General features: G+C 36.9%; 2 protein-coding genes across 3 annotated transcripts in view; both read right to left on the bottom strand.

Moving 5' to 3' along the window:
• Positions 1 to 536: 536 nt before the first annotated feature.
• On the bottom strand, positions 537 to 5216 carry LOC132095890 (mitochondrial ubiquitin ligase activator of nfkb 1-A). 2 transcript variants are annotated; one of them, XM_059500984.1, is made up of 5 exons: positions 5050 to 5216; positions 3088 to 3209; positions 2210 to 2297; positions 2012 to 2132; positions 537 to 1042 (listed from the first exon to the last, which is right to left on the bottom strand). In XM_059500984.1, exons 2-5 carry the CDS (start codon positions 3202 to 3204, stop codon positions 556 to 558), a joined length of 813 nt encoding a protein of 270 aa, XP_059356967.1. In that variant the 5' UTR covers positions 3205 to 3209; positions 5050 to 5216; the 3' UTR covers positions 537 to 555. The 2 variants fall into 2 exon arrangements, with proteins under 2 accessions (XP_059356967.1, XP_059356968.1); XM_059500985.1 differs by having other exon boundaries at positions 3088 to 3206.
• Positions 5217 to 6584: 1368 nt separating this feature from the next.
• The window catches only part of serbp1b (SERPINE1 mRNA binding protein 1b), a 17883-nt gene continuing 7407 nt past the window's right edge, over positions 6585 to 17060 (bottom strand). Inside the window, exons 8-9 of the mRNA XM_059502497.1 lie at positions 14975 to 15175; positions 6585 to 7850 (exon numbers count right to left, since the gene is read on the bottom strand). Of these exons, the coding sequence (XP_059358480.1) occupies positions 7791 to 7850; positions 14975 to 15175 (261 nt within the window). The 3' untranslated portion in view covers positions 6585 to 7790. The remainder of the gene's footprint in view (positions 7851 to 14974; positions 15176 to 17060) is intronic.

The following is a 17060-nucleotide window of genomic DNA, read 5'->3' as shown; positions in this document are numbered from 1 at the left end:
CAACTGGCAACCCTAGCTGTCAAATACTATTGGTTAAAGTGGCAGTGGGCGGAGTCACACAGACCAAAACAAAAACAGATGTTCTGACACAGAACACACATTTCAAATTAGAACAGCTGCCTGTCGCATTGTTTTCAGAGAACGGAACGTTTCCTAAATATCTGCAAACATAGTATTAGTACTAAGTAAGTAACATAGTACTTGCGAAAGTAAAGCAAGACCTATTGTGGCCCTTTGATGAGTTATAGAAGTTACTTGCTTATGTCTGGTGTATTCATTCGGAGATAATCTTTTATTGTTTTTTTTTTTGTGAACCTTGATGACTGAAAGTCCACAATAGAATTAAAGTCGACATGAACACCCAAGAGATATAAATGACTTTTAATATTGGTAAATCAGTCAAGCAGAACTGACCTAACATTATTTTGGATTCATAAAAAAGGAAACACAGATATACAGACAGTTTGGATCCCTTAAAGTGTACAAGGCTTGAGAAATATAGCCAAAATTAAACAGCTGTTTTATTCCCATGATTATTCCTAATGACTCGGTCAGCTAGTTCTTTTTATCCTTGTTAATTGCACCGTGGATGAAACCAGCTATGAGCGCTAACCCTGTTATTCCGAACAGCGCCGTCAAGCCGCTCCACATGTTGGCGCTGTTCTCGTGCCGCTGTATGAAGCTCTTGTAATCGCTGGGGATCAGGACGTAGCTGCGGCCGTCTTTGGGCGGCTGTAGCCTCATGATCTTGTCCTGCTCCAGAACCAGCTCCCCGAATGCGGTGAGGGGCGATCCCACACGCAGCAGCTCCTCTCGCTCCTCGAGGGCCACAGGCTTCTCTCCGCTCAGCTCTCGCACCACTGCGTCCATCAGCCCCTCTTTGGCCTGTCTGAGCCGCTTGTGCACCTGCTCCAGGTAATCACCGCTCGCCTCCAGAGGAGACTCCACGCGCACAGACACCTCGCTGGTGTACGAGCCGGGCTGGACCAAGCTGAAGGGCACGGTGTTGGTGGTCTGCTGCTTGTTCACTATTTTGGAGACCCTGTGTGGAGGTTTTTTTCATGCTTTACTTTATAATAACTGGTTTTCACTACCAGTCAAAGGTTTGTGAACGGTTAGATTGTAAGAAGTCCCTAATGCTCACCAAGCCTGCAATTATTTGATCCAAAGGAAAACAAAAACAGTAATATTTTGACTATTTTAAATAACTGTTCTACTGATTTTTTCAGGATCATTACTCCAGTCGTGTTCCTTCAGAAATCATTCTAGTATGCTGATTAGCTGCTCAGAAGACATTAATATTATTATTATGTTGAAGAGAGCCGAGTAGAATGTTTTTCAGGTTTCTTTGATGAATAGAAAGTTCAGAAGAATAGCCCCACCCCTCTACTTCACAGAGAAAAAGTACAAAATAATTATACTGACTCCCAAGTTTATTCAAGCATATTCAAATAGAAAGCAGTTATTTTAAATGGTAAAAATATTAAACAATATTACTGCTTTTTCTGTACTTTGGATCAAATAAATGCTGGCTTGGTGAGCAGAAACGGTTCAGAAACCTCTTGACTGTTAGTGTAGCTCTAGTGCTGGATGCTGATTGGTCAATACTAGCTAAAAGGAGTATAAAGCGCAACAGTCAGGTTCCAGAAGTTAAACTCTACATAGGAAAATAGATTTTTAACAATGACTGATTCAATTTTAAAGACAGACCTGATGTGAACTCTGTTGTTAATTAATGCTTTGTTGAAACCATCTGTTATTGTTATTTTAGGCATGCACTAATGCGCTCATGAGGAACAGCTATAGTTAGTCTGAGGGCCAAAAGTAAATGCTGCATTATTTCCAATTAGAAAAACATTTTAAACTGCATTTCAATGCAAATATATATATATATATATATATATAAATAAATAAAACGATAAGTTAGTAAGGAAGATATTCTTCAGTGGCATCTTTTTACAATCTTGTCACCTAAACAAGCCACTTGATTTGCAGTGAAGCATGTTTTTACCATGTTTTCAGCACAGAGTTCCAGTATTTCCAATGCTCGTGCACGGTTATCTTCTGGATGACACCATGACAGCGGGGCACGTACTGGCTGGAAATGGGCTCTCCGATGGCCTGCACCAATCCTGCAATGGAAGGAAAAATAAAGATGCATCAATTAAGACTTTTCAAAGTACCAGGTGTTACTGAGCAGTTTATTTACCTTCTACAGCAACATAATGAAGTCTCTTGTTGGACGATGCATTGAGAATCCTGAGCAGATGATGGTCTGCTTGAAAGCTTGGGATCTCCTGGAAAGTGGAGGAAACGTCAAACTCACTGCACACCCATTAAACTCCTCTAATTTGGGATTGAGCTGAATCCATTTATGCTCATTTTAAGTGACTTACATTCAACTTCAGCCAAGCCATAATCATTCAACAACATTTTGATATTACAACAATACAGTCATATGTATGGGTTTACAAGTAACATAGGTAACAATTTTTTACCATTTTGACATGTCTGGCCAATCAAATTGTATTTTTCTTGATTGGGTTAACCTCATTGTAATATTTATTTTAACTGAAGTCATTAAAATATTGCACCCCTTAATACACCCCTCAACGAGAGGTCATTAGAGATCCAATATAGAAAAATAAATGAAGAGGAAGTTTACCATAATGTGTTCAAAACACCCACCACAGAAGAGAAAGAGATCACATGACACTGGTCACATGGGTTAGTTTAGTTTTCAGGAGGGGTTTCGTTTGATGACCGCTTGAACTCAATCTATTTTATATATTTTTATAAGTTTAATACAGATAATCTTGAAATTTGACTTTTTTATTTGTTATTTTAAATTCAAGACTCAATGTGGATATTGCAAAAACTCATTTAAAGGACATAAAGACAGCTAAAAACTCTATTCTCTTTGATAAAATGTTTTTTGAAGAAATTTGTTCCATCATCATCATCATTGCTGGACATGAAATGTACACTTAATTACCCAATGACCCATATCCACCTTGATTAAAGACACAATGATGATGCTAGATGAAATAGAAGTTCAGTTCAGTGATGTGGAAGTCATTACTGTACCTTCAGCTTCTGTACTTCTTGTCTTTTATCTGAATATAGTTTATAAAACAGGCCAGAGAAGGCGAAGCAGGATCCCGCACAGATGACGGTCAGTGGGTTGAGGAGATGGTCACTCATTTCTGCTTTGGAGGAAGAGAGACACAGTTAAAACCTGTCTGAAATGTTTAGTTGTAAAGCATAGTAAACACCAGTCTCAGCACAATCAATAGGCTGGGGCTGGCACACTGATTTATCTTTCCTGGTTCTTCAAATATTATCATATGGTCATGCAATTAAATGAAAACCTTGTTAAAAGTGGTTTAAAAATGCTGAGCAAACAAGGAAAGAAATCCCGATCTCGCCCAGCTAACAGACTTCAGTTTCGTTTAGTAAAACCTAGTTTTGTTTATACTTCATTTCACGTTTTTATGTGTCTGAACAGATACAGTACAGCCATAGCAGATATATACGACAAAATCAGATAGAATCGTGTTTGAAACTATTTAACAAATAGTGACTTAAAGGGCAAAAACAACAGGTGAAGCCTCAGCGAAAGTAAAACATGTCAGAGCTGTTCAGAATCAGGAAACCTCGGCTTTATATTAGACAGAACTATTACTGTGAAAACCAACTAACCAACAACATCTATTGTATATAATATATTCACAGTAGTTTTTAGACTATGCTCAGTTGAATGGTTCTCACCATTAGGTAAGGATGGCTGAAGCGAAACAGTCGTTCCGAAGCTTTGCGAGATCCCGAAGCGCAGATGTGTCGAAACACTGATCCGAAGCGTGATTCGAAACACCCATGTCACGTGACTATGACCAAACGAAGCCTCGAAGTGTTTCACTAATTGTTTCATCAGGTGTGGTCCGCCGAATCAGCGTTTGATTGGAACGGTCGGGAACAGACCACACAATCGCACATCTGTATAAAAGTGAAATAAACGCATTTTGACCTCGTGGGTTTTTGTGAGAGGAGTTTGACTTTGAGATAGCGGATTTTTGGTGATATAGTGACATAGTGCGATTTGATTAGTTATAGGCAATTTAGACTTACATTTAAATTTACACAACACATTGACTGAGAGGCTAGAGACAGACAGAGTATACATATAGTGACACATTAATAGATACATAGATATAAATATATATAGACAGCTAGATTAATAGATAGATACATATATAGATAGATTACAGATACATATATAAATACATATATTATAGATAGATACATATATAGATACATAGATTATAGATACATATCTAGATACATAGATCGATTCATATATAGATAGATAGATTTGGATAGATAGATAAAATGGAAGCTCCCCAGAAGAGATGCCGTACATCTGTGGTGTGGGAGCATTTCCATTTAGAAACCCCAAATAAAGTGAGATGTGTGTATTGTGATCGGCAGCTAGCCTACTGCAACAATACATCATCCATGATGCGCCATTTGAGGAGCACTCATCCTGCCATTTTGCAGGGTGCAGAGGATGGCATTCCCCCTGTACCTAGGCCTGCTACTGACACTGCTGGGCCATCTAAGCAAGGTATGCATTGTTTGGGATATAATTATAATTGAAATATAATTACAACCTTTTGGGACACTGTTTATAAAGTTTATAAGTTATATAAAGCACTGATTATAAACACTGGAAGGTTTCCAAATAATGAACCAGTAGGCTATACTTTTAATAGAAGTGCACTAATTGAAGCTGTATTTTTCCAATGTATTTGTCTGAAAGTATGTTTTGTCTTCTCTTTTAAAAGTCAGACAGAGGGAATTGGATGAGGCTCTTATAAACATGGTTTATAAACATGGCTCGTCAAGGTTGTTTCAGATCAACACCTGCAAGTGACCACTAGGTGTCACCGTTGAGACGGGTGTCGGATTGATTCGAAGCCTCGAAACAATATGGCACATTTGGTTCAACTGTTTCATTGGTTCACGAGGCCTCGATTTTGCCATCACTACCATTAGGATCCTCTTTCTCAGCTGAAGGTTATCGTACACACATCCACTCCGCAGTCACTTCAGCTGCAGCGTGCATATGATTCTTGAACGAATCATTCTTTTGAGCAGGAAGTAACCGGTTCACAAAATCGAACTGAATCGAACTTTATTTCCGGTTTGATGACGCAGGACGCACAGCACGTCCGACTCAAAAAACCGCCGAGGATTCTGACGATTCTGACGATTGAGTTGCACTGCGTGTATATAATGTGAATCACTTTTTGAACCAGTTCAATGAATCGAACTTTCCGAAAAAGAATCGGACTTTGCAACACTAGTGTGCATGTGTGTCCGCAGGAGGACTCCGATAAAGAAAACACACTCCCACTGATAGACAATAAGGGGTAAACTTCACTAGGAAGTGAGCACCCCTGTGCCCTACTAATTGTCAGTTCAATCAGTCAATCACCAAAAGTTCAGACTTCATCGATTCGTCAGATAACGTTTCAAGCTATATGAATTAATGTTATTTTTGAAGCAAATTCATTAAGCATTTAATCAAATTATAGTTTGTGTCATGCTTTTTATTCCTTTTTTAAGTGTCCTGCTGGAAGGTGTCACGTGCCAAACAACGCTACTGAGCTACTTAAAGAGACAGCTCACACAAAAAGCATCGAATCTTTCTTCTCCCAAATGAATCTTGAATCTCAATATGACTCAATACTCAAGTTTTTTCCCCCAATGATATATACGTTGTGGCCATAAAAATTAATAGCACTTACCGATCTGCTGTTTTCAGATACACTCGCTGGCTTCACTTCTGCACTTCACATTTTATTTTATTCTAAGAGATAAAAGTCATTGTGAAAGTAATTGATTTTTGTCGGCACAGACACAAAAATTTAAAAACAATTATATTCTGTATGAGATGTATGAGTACTGTTAGTATGAGTCTAACAGTAACTTTTTATGCTTCAACAAATCACTTTATCATTTAAACCCTGCATGTGTTTACTCGGATTGCTTTTGATAAATGTTATATTTTGTGTTCATTTTAGAAACAATTTCGTATGAGAAATACAAAACACAAAAACAGAAGAACGTATGGGGGGCAAATAGTTTTTTCATAGAACTGTATTAGTCATAAATTGGAGTCAGATAAATGTCTAATTGGAATTAACTTATATTGTAATTTGTAATAACTTGAGAGGCAGAAAGATACCAAAGCAATATTTTGAACATTATTGAAAAAATAAATGTTAGCGACAGCATTATTAACAAAAAACAAGAAAATCCTGTAACACATCCTGATGACGTCTAAAGTAAAGGGTGTAATTTATCACAGCTGGCTATCAAACATGGGAGAAATGAAGAATTTTAGAAAAATGTATAAAAAAGAAAAATATTTACAATATTATGCACCATTTAGTTCTGTGTTGCCTAAGTTTTCCAACCTATTTTTATTGCATGGAAAGCACTGACTTAAGTTTTGTTTTTTTTTTGCAGACATGTTTGTGATAGATTGAGGTGAAGGAGAGACGAAGCCTGGACTCAAATTTAGTGTCGTCTTTCACTTTATTGTCCCTCCTGCAATGAATACAGAGTACATCGTCCATCACACCTGGAGGTCTCGCTAGCTCACATAAAGAAGAAACTGCTTCCAACTTTTCTTTCTCAGCACACGGTTGTCCCACCCTGAATTACACTTTTTATTTGATTTTTTCTCAGAAAACGCAAGCAGTAGTGCCATCATAGTAATAATTAAAAATAAAAACACCGCAAAGATCACAGAAGGAATAAAAATAAACAAATGGTACTGATGCAAACAGACCACGTGCTTAGTAGCTAGATTTCAAACGTCACCATAAACTAAGTGCAAGATATGTCAACAACCTCAGGTAGAGAAAACTCACTCAAATGTCAATAAAACTTCATGTTAAGAACATGACTTGCTGAAACTTACCATCTACGCTAAGGAAAATAAACGTATGGCAGATGATGAGTTTTTAAAAACGGATTTTGTCTCACACACACACACACACACACTTCACCCACATTTACAGTTCAGAAAGTGGTCCTAAAGTTTCTAAGAGATGAACTTACAAGGACCAGCCTGGATCTCCATTGAGCTCCAACAAGATGAGGAAATAATCTCTCTGAGGAACAAAGATAACTATGCATACTAATATCACGGGTCCAGCAGAGGACGACAGAAAACACACTAAAGCAAGATCAAGATGATGCATTTGCTTCTCGCTACCGGTCAAGAAAAAAAATCCAAATGACAGGAGGGTAGCCTGACCTTAGAGCTTTCTTTCAAAACATTTAAAATAGTCAATATACATTATCCATGTATATATGTTAATAGTAAAATCATTACTACGAGTCTCGTATTCTCACTTGGAGAAAAAAAAAATGAAACGTTCTGCTTTTGGTAGAGCCATTGAGATTCTATCTTGAAAATGCATACATTCAAGCAACAATAAAAAAATATGGCGAATGCATAATCTCTGGAATAAAAGAAAGAAAAAAATACTGTATGAACATCCCTGCTATCATGTCTCAAAATACAAAACCTCTACCCATAATTTGCTTCAGTGTAACAAGAAGTCCTTTTTGTGTTTTTCCACAGGTAAAAGTCAGTTCTCAGTGTATGGATGACAGTCTCGTGTATTTCTCTTTTCTGGTTTCTATGGTCGAATGATCCATAAGCATGCAAGCGTCGAAGAGGAGGAGCAGGGCCTGGAGGAAGGTTTGGTGGTTTAAGCCAGGGCTGGAAAAGCCTCGGGATCATCCACATTGGGAACGGAAACGCCTCCACCCTGTCGAATTAAAAAAAAACAGACTTCAAGCCAACATTTGAGACAATCATTTAGTCATCCAAGTACATATACAAATTGCATTTTCCTGCACATAAGCCATTCAAACTACTATAAAAATGACAAATCTGGAAAATATAAAACATTGGATGCTTCTATACATGCATTCAATTTCTGAAGTCTGATTAAAGACCAAACTTCTATGAAAGTCAATGGGGACTAGAAACTGTTTGGTTTCCCACATGCTTTAAAATATCTTAATATTATACAGAACTAGGGATGCACGATATTATCAGACCGATTTTGGAATCTGCTGATAATGGCTTTAAATGCACATCTATGAAAAAATATGCCGATATGTCTTGCTGATAAGAGGAAGGTGTTAACTTGCATGTGCACATGGTGTTCTAGTGATTAGATCACGTCAATAGTGTGATTCATTCTTGAAGCAAAGTTTTGCCTGAATGGGGATAAGATTCTGTTTTTGGATCGCTGCATTTAAACTGAGAATGCATGTACAGAATAACACGTTGTGTGTGCTATAGAGTAAACAGTAATAGCACATGCAGATTTTATATATACCGATTTATTTATTTGTGTGTAATACGTGTTATATTTTTAAAACCAATTATGAGCTCTAAAAGATTTTCAGAATATTTTGCTTTAGACCATCTACAAATTTGAAATCTTAAAATTAGGGATGCACCGAATTTTCGGCCACCAAAAAAATTTTCGGCCGAAAATGGCATTTTCGGTTTTTGGCCGATAGACTTTTATTACCGAAACAAAACGGCCGAAATGTTGTGATGACGCAAACAGAAACCGCGACCTGCACGTGCACCTGCATAGCGCAGACCATGAGCTCCCTGCGACATTCACTTCACACCAGTGAGAACATTCTCTCTCTTCTTATTCCTTTATTCACAGCACTAAAGCATCTCCTAACAAAGAGATTAAGACGGACCACGAAGTGAAAAAGAAAAGTACAGTCTTATAGAGTCTGTTAGCACACGTCTCACTGAGATCTTTTCGGATCCTCTGCACTTCATCGCGAATGTGCTTGATCCGCGTTATACAGACCATTACTTGGATGCGGAAATAAGGCAGCGCGCACGAGAAATGATCCAGGCCGCACTGGATGCAGAGAACCCGCGTGGAGACGGAGAAGCACCAAGCGCAGGAGACTGAGATCAGAGCGTAGAAAAAAAGACTCGTGTCTGCACCAGATGAGGGGCATGCACCCTCGTTGTCTGATGTGTTCAGTGGAATTCTGCCTCAAATAATAATAATACGTTGGCTATTTTATTCTTAGGCTACTATATATGTGACATTATATATATATATATATATATATATATATATATATATATATATATATATATATATATATATATATATATATATATATATATATATATATATATATATATATACACACACACACACACACACACACACGTAATATCAGATTGTAGCCGTTTTTCTGCTAGATTTCTGCTTTAATTTGATAAAAATGTTTATTTATGCCCTGGCCCTATGTAAATACACTCTCTCAAATATTTCTCAAATGTCAGGCAGATGACAAGCTCAACTGCTCAACAGCTAGATGGTTATCTGTCTGAAGTCCCCATCCCCAGAAGTGATAACAGTCTTGCCTACTGGAGAAGTAATGCACTTTCTAGTCCTACAGAGAACAATTTCAAATGCACTTCACCTAAATGAACTTTGTTTTTATGAGAGACCAGTTCATTTTAAAACCTTTCTGCAGGCCAGTAGGCCTGTACATTATTATTTAATATACACATGAGTGGGATACATTTTTAGTTTGAATTTTATTTTATACTGTGCATTGTTGCAATGTGCTTAATAAATATTTGCATAATTTGTAATTATGTATTTTTATGTTTGTTTTTTTAACAATTTATGTAATTGTAATTATCTTTGAAACTTTAATATTAATTTATGCAATTGCAATGTCTTAATTTTAGTAAAGTTAGTACACGGTCATAGCAATAAATGCAATGGTACTAATAATTGGCATAATTTCTTTCGGTGTATCGGTTTCCAGCCTTGGTTTTCTCTTTTTCGGTTTTGGCCAAGAATTTTCATTTCGGTGCATCCCTACTTAAAATAAAATGTTAAGATTATTACTGCATGTTTCCAAGCAATTGATATATAGTTTATTTACAGTTCTTTTCAAAGCTTTAATGTACTGTCATTATATAAAATAACTTCATCGTTTAATTCTAACAAATAGCTTAGGTTCTTGATAAAAATAATTAACTTTTAATTTCCACACAGGAAATATATCGGTATCAACATCGGCTATCGGCCAAAAAGAGTTAAAAAATATCGACAACCCCTAAACATAACAGAAGAAATTTGGGGTGAATTATCCTTTAAGTCTGAGTCAAGAGCAGCAAGTGATTTTACTTTTTTTGGTTGTATGATTCACATTAAGGACTGAGAGAAGCTGGTGTATTAGGCTTCTGTCACTTCATGATTGATGGTTTATAATTTAGCACCATGCCATCTACCATGGCTATATTCATGGCAAGATACAAGTGAAAAATGTATTAAACTACATAAAATCAACAACTTAAACTATTTTTTTTTATATACGTTTATTGGCCTGTAAGAAAGGTTTTCAGGCTTAATTTATTATTTACAGGTCTAGCAAAGAATCTTTTGTGATCATCTCATATAAATCATTACGTTTAGAAGTGCAAATAACTATGAAGGCATGCTTCCATCACTGAATATTAAATATACAAAACTGCGTCTTTTCCGAGCGGCAACCTCGCGCTCTCTCTGATGAGTCCAATAAGGAAGTGAGAAAAACTGCAATTCATCGACTGGCCGCTTGAGGCTGGCTGCAAAAGGGAGTCAAGATGGCGACGGCCCGCTCTGCACACTTTGTACTTCAAAACCGCTATTGAGGAGTCTATGGGTGACGTCACGGACACTACGTCCATATTTTTTTTTACAGTCTATGGTCTTTTCACAATTCTGACTTTAATTAAGAACTGACAGTTGCAGGTCAAAGTCAGAACTAGGGCTGTCAAAATTGCTCAAAATTGACGTTCGAATATTCCCTCTAAAAAATACACGAATATTCGAACTATTCGAACATCTGGTTGCGCATGTTGTCAATGACGCGCATTACGTCAATAACAGGTAAAAATAATACAAAGAGACTACTTGTACTACTTGTATAGATGGTCTATTTAAGTTTAAACATATATGACAACGTATTACCTACACAAAAACAAGGAAATCAACTAATGGCCAAGACTGCAGACCTCACGCTCGCTCACGTTCTCTGCGCATAATGGTTTAAATGAACAAACACATTTTTGTGCAAGCAATTTAAGGTCGCGACTGTTGTCCCAAATATAGCAGGCTTCATTCAGTGATTGAAACAAATATTATTAATATTAATTGAAGTTTTACAGCATATAGAACTGACATTGAATGCTCCGAGCGAGCTGTGCTGTGGTAAACATGGAACTTTTCCTTGACATGAAACGATAAATAATCAAACCTCGCTTCCATTGCTTGACATAACTCCCCGAAGCCTGCCCCATCCGCGACACTGATCGGTCTCATGTCCTTACAAATGAACGAAATTATTTTATCCGTTATGGCCTCTTGTCGTGTTGCAGACAAAGAGCTTGCGGCGGGCGATGCAAAGTAACGTTAAGTGTCAAGACTTGACTGTTTAACTGGAGTTCCACACATTATGCCATGCTCATTTGGGTGCACATTTTTGAGATGTGACCTCATGTTGCTAGTGGTAGAATGGTATGCTAACTGCTAACTGTATCTTAAATAGCTTGCATACAACTTTCTCGCGGGTCAACAATTTTACCTCATTTTCTCTGCTGCGGTCGAGTTGGGCTCTGCATTTGCTGCCATCTTCCATGAAGACGCGTCAACTTTCAGCAGTGATGCTGTGCCAGACAGTGCGACTCCTGTGAGGCTGTGACCTGTCCCTGAACCCTCAGGCGCGCTAGCGCGCCCACTCGCAAAGCAGACAACCACGCCTCTACTACCGCGGGCCTTTTTTTCCACATTTTCTTTTAATTCGAATATTAATTTTCACCTTCGAAATTCGTTTTTTAAAAACTATTCGAATACATATTCGAATTTAGAATATTCGTTGACAGCCCTAGTCAGAACCCTGTATAAATTTTATCCCGCAATTCTGACTTTATAACTTCTGTCAGTATAATCTCAATCCTGAGAAAGGAAGTCAAAATTATTAGATATAAAATGCAATTTAGAGAAAGAGTTAGAATGTTGACATAAAGAGTCAGTTACCTTTTTTTATTTTTTAATCAGTGGCAGAGTGTCTTCCATAAATAAAACATGAAAATCAACATTAAAACATTACTTTCTATGACAACATAACATTTTTGAACTGTTTTATATCCAACTAACAGATCCAATCCTGTAATACTCAATAGAAAGGACTGAACTGCACAACAATAAAGAGTTTAGTTCTTTGCTTGTGTATAAGCGAATAATGTCCATTTAAACTACATGTATTCTGTTAGTAAAACAGTAATGATGTGTGTTTCAGGGGCAGACTACAGTTTTATTTGATGTAAGCGGCATCTTCCACAAATTTTCCTACACAAACATTAGAAGAAAATATGCAGTGTTGGAGAAAGTTAATTTTAAAAGTAATGTAGGGCTGGGCGATATACAAAAAAAAAAATGATATCTCGATATTGTCATTTTTTACGATATTCGATATATATCTCGATATGTTTGCATTTGCATTTAAATAATAAAAAATAAAACATGATTTTCTTTTGCCCATTAAAAAAAAACAAAAAAACATTTAGATTAAACGGCTAATTTAAGCAGTTAAAAATCTAGACCAAGAGATCACTTACTGCTTTTTATTAAATGAATACATGTAGGCCTATATGTAACTGAAGCAGTGCAAATTAAGTAACAGTTATAGAAAGTGCATTATGTCAACTTTTTAGTGCATGCAATTCACAATTTAAACTATGCAACTGGGATAAGTATTTTATTTTAATTTTTTTAACAAGTTTTTAAGCTAAGAACACAAGTCTGTCAACTGTCTGCGGTTTTAAGAGAAGCTCTGTGGCATGAAACTATGTTCTTACTGACACTAAAAACCCTCTTAGATGGGGAGCTAGTTGCTGAAGCACATAGCTATTTCTTATATATAAATGAATACCAAAGACTTTTGCATTTTCTCTGTCTATATTATGGAAACTGGTAAACATATCAGTGAAATTCCCCAATAGTAATTCCAAATGGCCATAGCCTATGTTTCTCTATTCAAACATCAGCGGTCGAGTAAGTGCATTTATTTTGCGATCACAAACGCAAACAATACAGTTGAGATCTCAAGACAGAACACAGACCGGCTGAACGACGCTTTCATTAGATCGCTCAATTCCAGCTTGTTAGTGTTTTCAGATTATCATCAGCGGCTCTTCCGCAATGAGGAGTGAGCACGTGCGCATGGTTGCCAGATTGCTTAAAATAAGCAAACACCGGGCAGTAAATGTATCCTTGTAACAGTGGAGCTCTGATTCGGAGATTTAAACTCTTGTTATCTGGCAACCGCTATCATTACAGCTCTCGTAGTAGAGGGGCGTAGAGCAGTCAGCAGTTATAGGGTTCCTTTTTTGGACATTCGGCGCGTTCTTTTGGGAAAGTATGCTTGAATTTGAAATATTCGATATTCCCGATATATTCAAATTGTACATCGTCGTCAAAATTATTCCGATATTATCGCTAATATTCGATATATCGCCCAGCCCTAAAGTAATGCATTACAATATTGCATTACTCCCTAAAAAAAAGTAAGTAATTACTTTATTTAGTTACTTTTTATGGAACATTATGCGTTACTTTTTAAATATGAGCAGGGCTTGATTGTTTTTAATAAAACAAGTTCTATTTATAGCAAATGTAGAAGCCCTTTCACACCAAAAGTGTAATGATTAAACCTCAGACTGAAGGAAAGGTAAATTCATGTCTGTACAGTAGAACAGAGGAGAAGGTTCTCTCTTCAGCAATAAAATAAAAAGCTATTTAGCACAATTAGTAGTTTACCTAAAGTCATTTTTCCTTATTAGTATAGTTGAACTGGATCATCAAAGGTCAGCAGCAAAGACATTAGTATATAAAATGGAATTAGATACATTTAACGTTTAATTATTGCAAGTTTGCGTCATATTCTGAGTTTGCATTTCACTGTTTTAATTCATTTTGATTAACACTAAATGTTTTGTTTTTTTTTGCAAGTGGGATGAATTGATGCACATTCACATTTAGACTAGAACTACCGTATTTTCCGGACTATAAGTCTTACTTTTTTTCATAGTTTGGCTGGTCCTGCGACTTATAGTCAGGTGCGACTTATTTATCAAAATTAATTTGACATGAACCAAGAGAAATGAACCAAGAGAAAACATTACCGTCTCCAGCCGCCAGAGGGCGCTCTATGAAGTGAAAGTGAAGTGACATTCAGCCAAGTATGGTGACCCATACTCAGAATTTGTGCTCTGCATTTAACCCATCCGAAATGCACACACACAGAGCAGTGAACACACACACACACACACACACACACCCGGAGCAGTGGGCAGCCATTTATGCTGAGGCGCCCGGGGAGCAGTTGGGGGTTCGATGCCTTGCTCAAGGGCACCTAAGTCGTGGTATTGAGGGTGCTCAGTGCTCCTGTAGTCTACACTGAGCAGCATAGAGCGCCCTCTCGCGGCTGGAGATGGTAATGTTTTCTCTTGGTTCTTGGTTCTAAATAAATGCGACTTATAGTCCGGTGCAACTTATATATGGTTTTTTTCCTCATCATGACGTATTTTTGGACTGATGCGACTTATACTCAGGTGCGACTTCTAGTCCGAAAAATACGGTTCATCATGCTCACACAGCGCACACAACGACTCTGTACTTCTGATTTCTCCCAATATGGGGACAGGAGAGCTGTCATTCAATAAATGGGAAAACAAAGTAACTGGCATTACTTTTTTGAAAAAGTAATTACTTATTACGTAAAACTCGTGTTACTTGTAATGCGTTACCCCCAACACTGACAATATCAGTATGTCATGTACCTTCTCAGATCTGCCTCCGCCTCGGCCTGGCCGTCCTCCTCCTCCTCCTCCTCCTCCTCTCTCTCCTCCTCGAGCTCCTCGGCCTCCACGAGATCCTCCTCGGCCACGGCCCGGTCGACCCAAATCTCCGAAGTTTATCTCCAGCTGGGAGGTGATGTCATTGGCGGGCTTACGGAAGTGGTGATCTCCCCCCTCATCAGCCTTCAAGAACAAATATTACAGCATCAGCTTCAGGAACTACAACACTTCACTCCCAATTCTACATAATGCTTGCTTTCTTGAAGCGCTGTGAGGATTTTAGCTAGCATACTATGAGATTTCCTCGATGCGGATAACATGGACAAAATCACACAATCAAATCATAAGAAAGGAATTTACAGAATGCTTCACAGTTTTTGGAGGAGTAAATCACAAGTAGGCTGTACAATTAATCAAATCGCAATACTGACTCAAACTCGAAGATCTTCATGATAACCCATCAAAATAAAAGTTCAGTTTAACTGGAAGAAATTGTGACAGAAGAACAGTGTAAAGCAGACTTCGCAAAAAAATACATTTTATTCCATGTTTTAATTTTAAAGGTAAACTTTGTCTGCTAAAAAAAAATTCAATTTGATTTAATTTTAAAAGATTAAATAAATTTGTATTTTTTTTATTTTATTTGATTACCATTGATAATTCATTTGTATTAAATCATAAATCCAGAAAAAAATTAAACTGACAACACAAAATGTCTGGGAGGAAAATATAAAATAAAAACAAAACTCCTTAGGGCCCTAGAATTGTATAAAAAATGCAATAAATTTTTAAATTTTTAAATAATTGTTAAAATGTTAAATCTAATCTGATTAGATTATCTTTTTGATTATTAAATTTGAAAGACTTTGGTAAAACTAAAACTAACGTTTATGATTTCAATGAGACATCCTTACTGATAACCAAAATGTGATTTAACCACAGGGTTCCCACAACTTGATTAACTTCAGATTCAAGGACCTTTTAAGGACTCTCCAGGTCCAATACCCTCAAATTCAAAGACTTGTGAGAGAGGTTACATCATGTCATCTTTTTAAGAAACATTGTTACAGTTTTCAAAACTGAAGAATATTCGGTACATCGTAATACTGTATTCTCTAATGATCTGATATTAACTTTTGCGACAAAAGCAGAAGCAGCGGCTCGTTGGAGAAGCATTATAGCCGTGACGGAGGCAAATTAATAAATAATGATTTAAAACTACAAAAGGAGACAACAACGGAACAAGAGAAGATTGCATTCTTTCCATCTCCACAAGGACTTGGAACCACAGCAGATACTGTAGTATAATGCTATTTGATATAATAAAAAAGACACCTATTTATTTTTATTTTATTTTATCTAAGAAGGCATTTATTAACAGTGCTTCCAGAGTTTTTTTTTCTTTTGGGCTGCGGCTCGACGTCGGCTTCCTCCTCATTTTGTTCTCCCTCTTCACAGGGAAAATCAACCCATTAAGTGTTTAAAAGTAGCCATAGGGAGAAAAACAAAGCCTGTTTCGTCCCTCACCTGCCACTTCGCCCCTGCGTGTGCTTTTATCATCAGACATGACCAGTGTTGGGGAGTAACTACATGTAACAAATACGTAAATGTGTTAATGATTGTTAATGAATGAATGAAAATGTTAATGGCTAATAACCGTTTTATTTCCTATTTTGGTTTATGATTTTTTTTTCTCCAAGGCATTGTTAGATGTCAGTGTTTCCGGTCATGGCTATGCAAAGATTTGATTTCAAAAACAGTATCATAGCTATTAAACTATATCTTAAGATTTTAAATCTGTACTTAACATCAAAAAGATCTCAAAGTAAAAAGAGCTGCTAAAGTCTGTTTTTTAGGCTTAATACAATGAAATTATTATACTACAAAAAAATTAAAGAATTTATGAAAAAATAAAACTGATTTCATAAGGCCCTACTATGAACACACAGCTGATGTACTATTAATCTAGCTTTACTTAGACCTCAAAACAATATATATATATTTTTGATAACAAATGGATAGTATAACAGGGAAGAAGTCCAAAGTGCAGACATGCTGCCATCATTGT

This window comes from Carassius carassius, chromosome 20 (genome assembly GCF_963082965.1).
Source record: "Carassius carassius chromosome 20, fCarCar2.1, whole genome shotgun sequence".
NCBI lineage: Eukaryota > Metazoa > Chordata > Actinopteri > Cypriniformes > Cyprinidae > Carassius > Carassius carassius.
The sequence above is the reverse complement of the archived record's forward strand: the minus strand, read 5'-3'. Positions and strand labels throughout refer to the sequence as shown.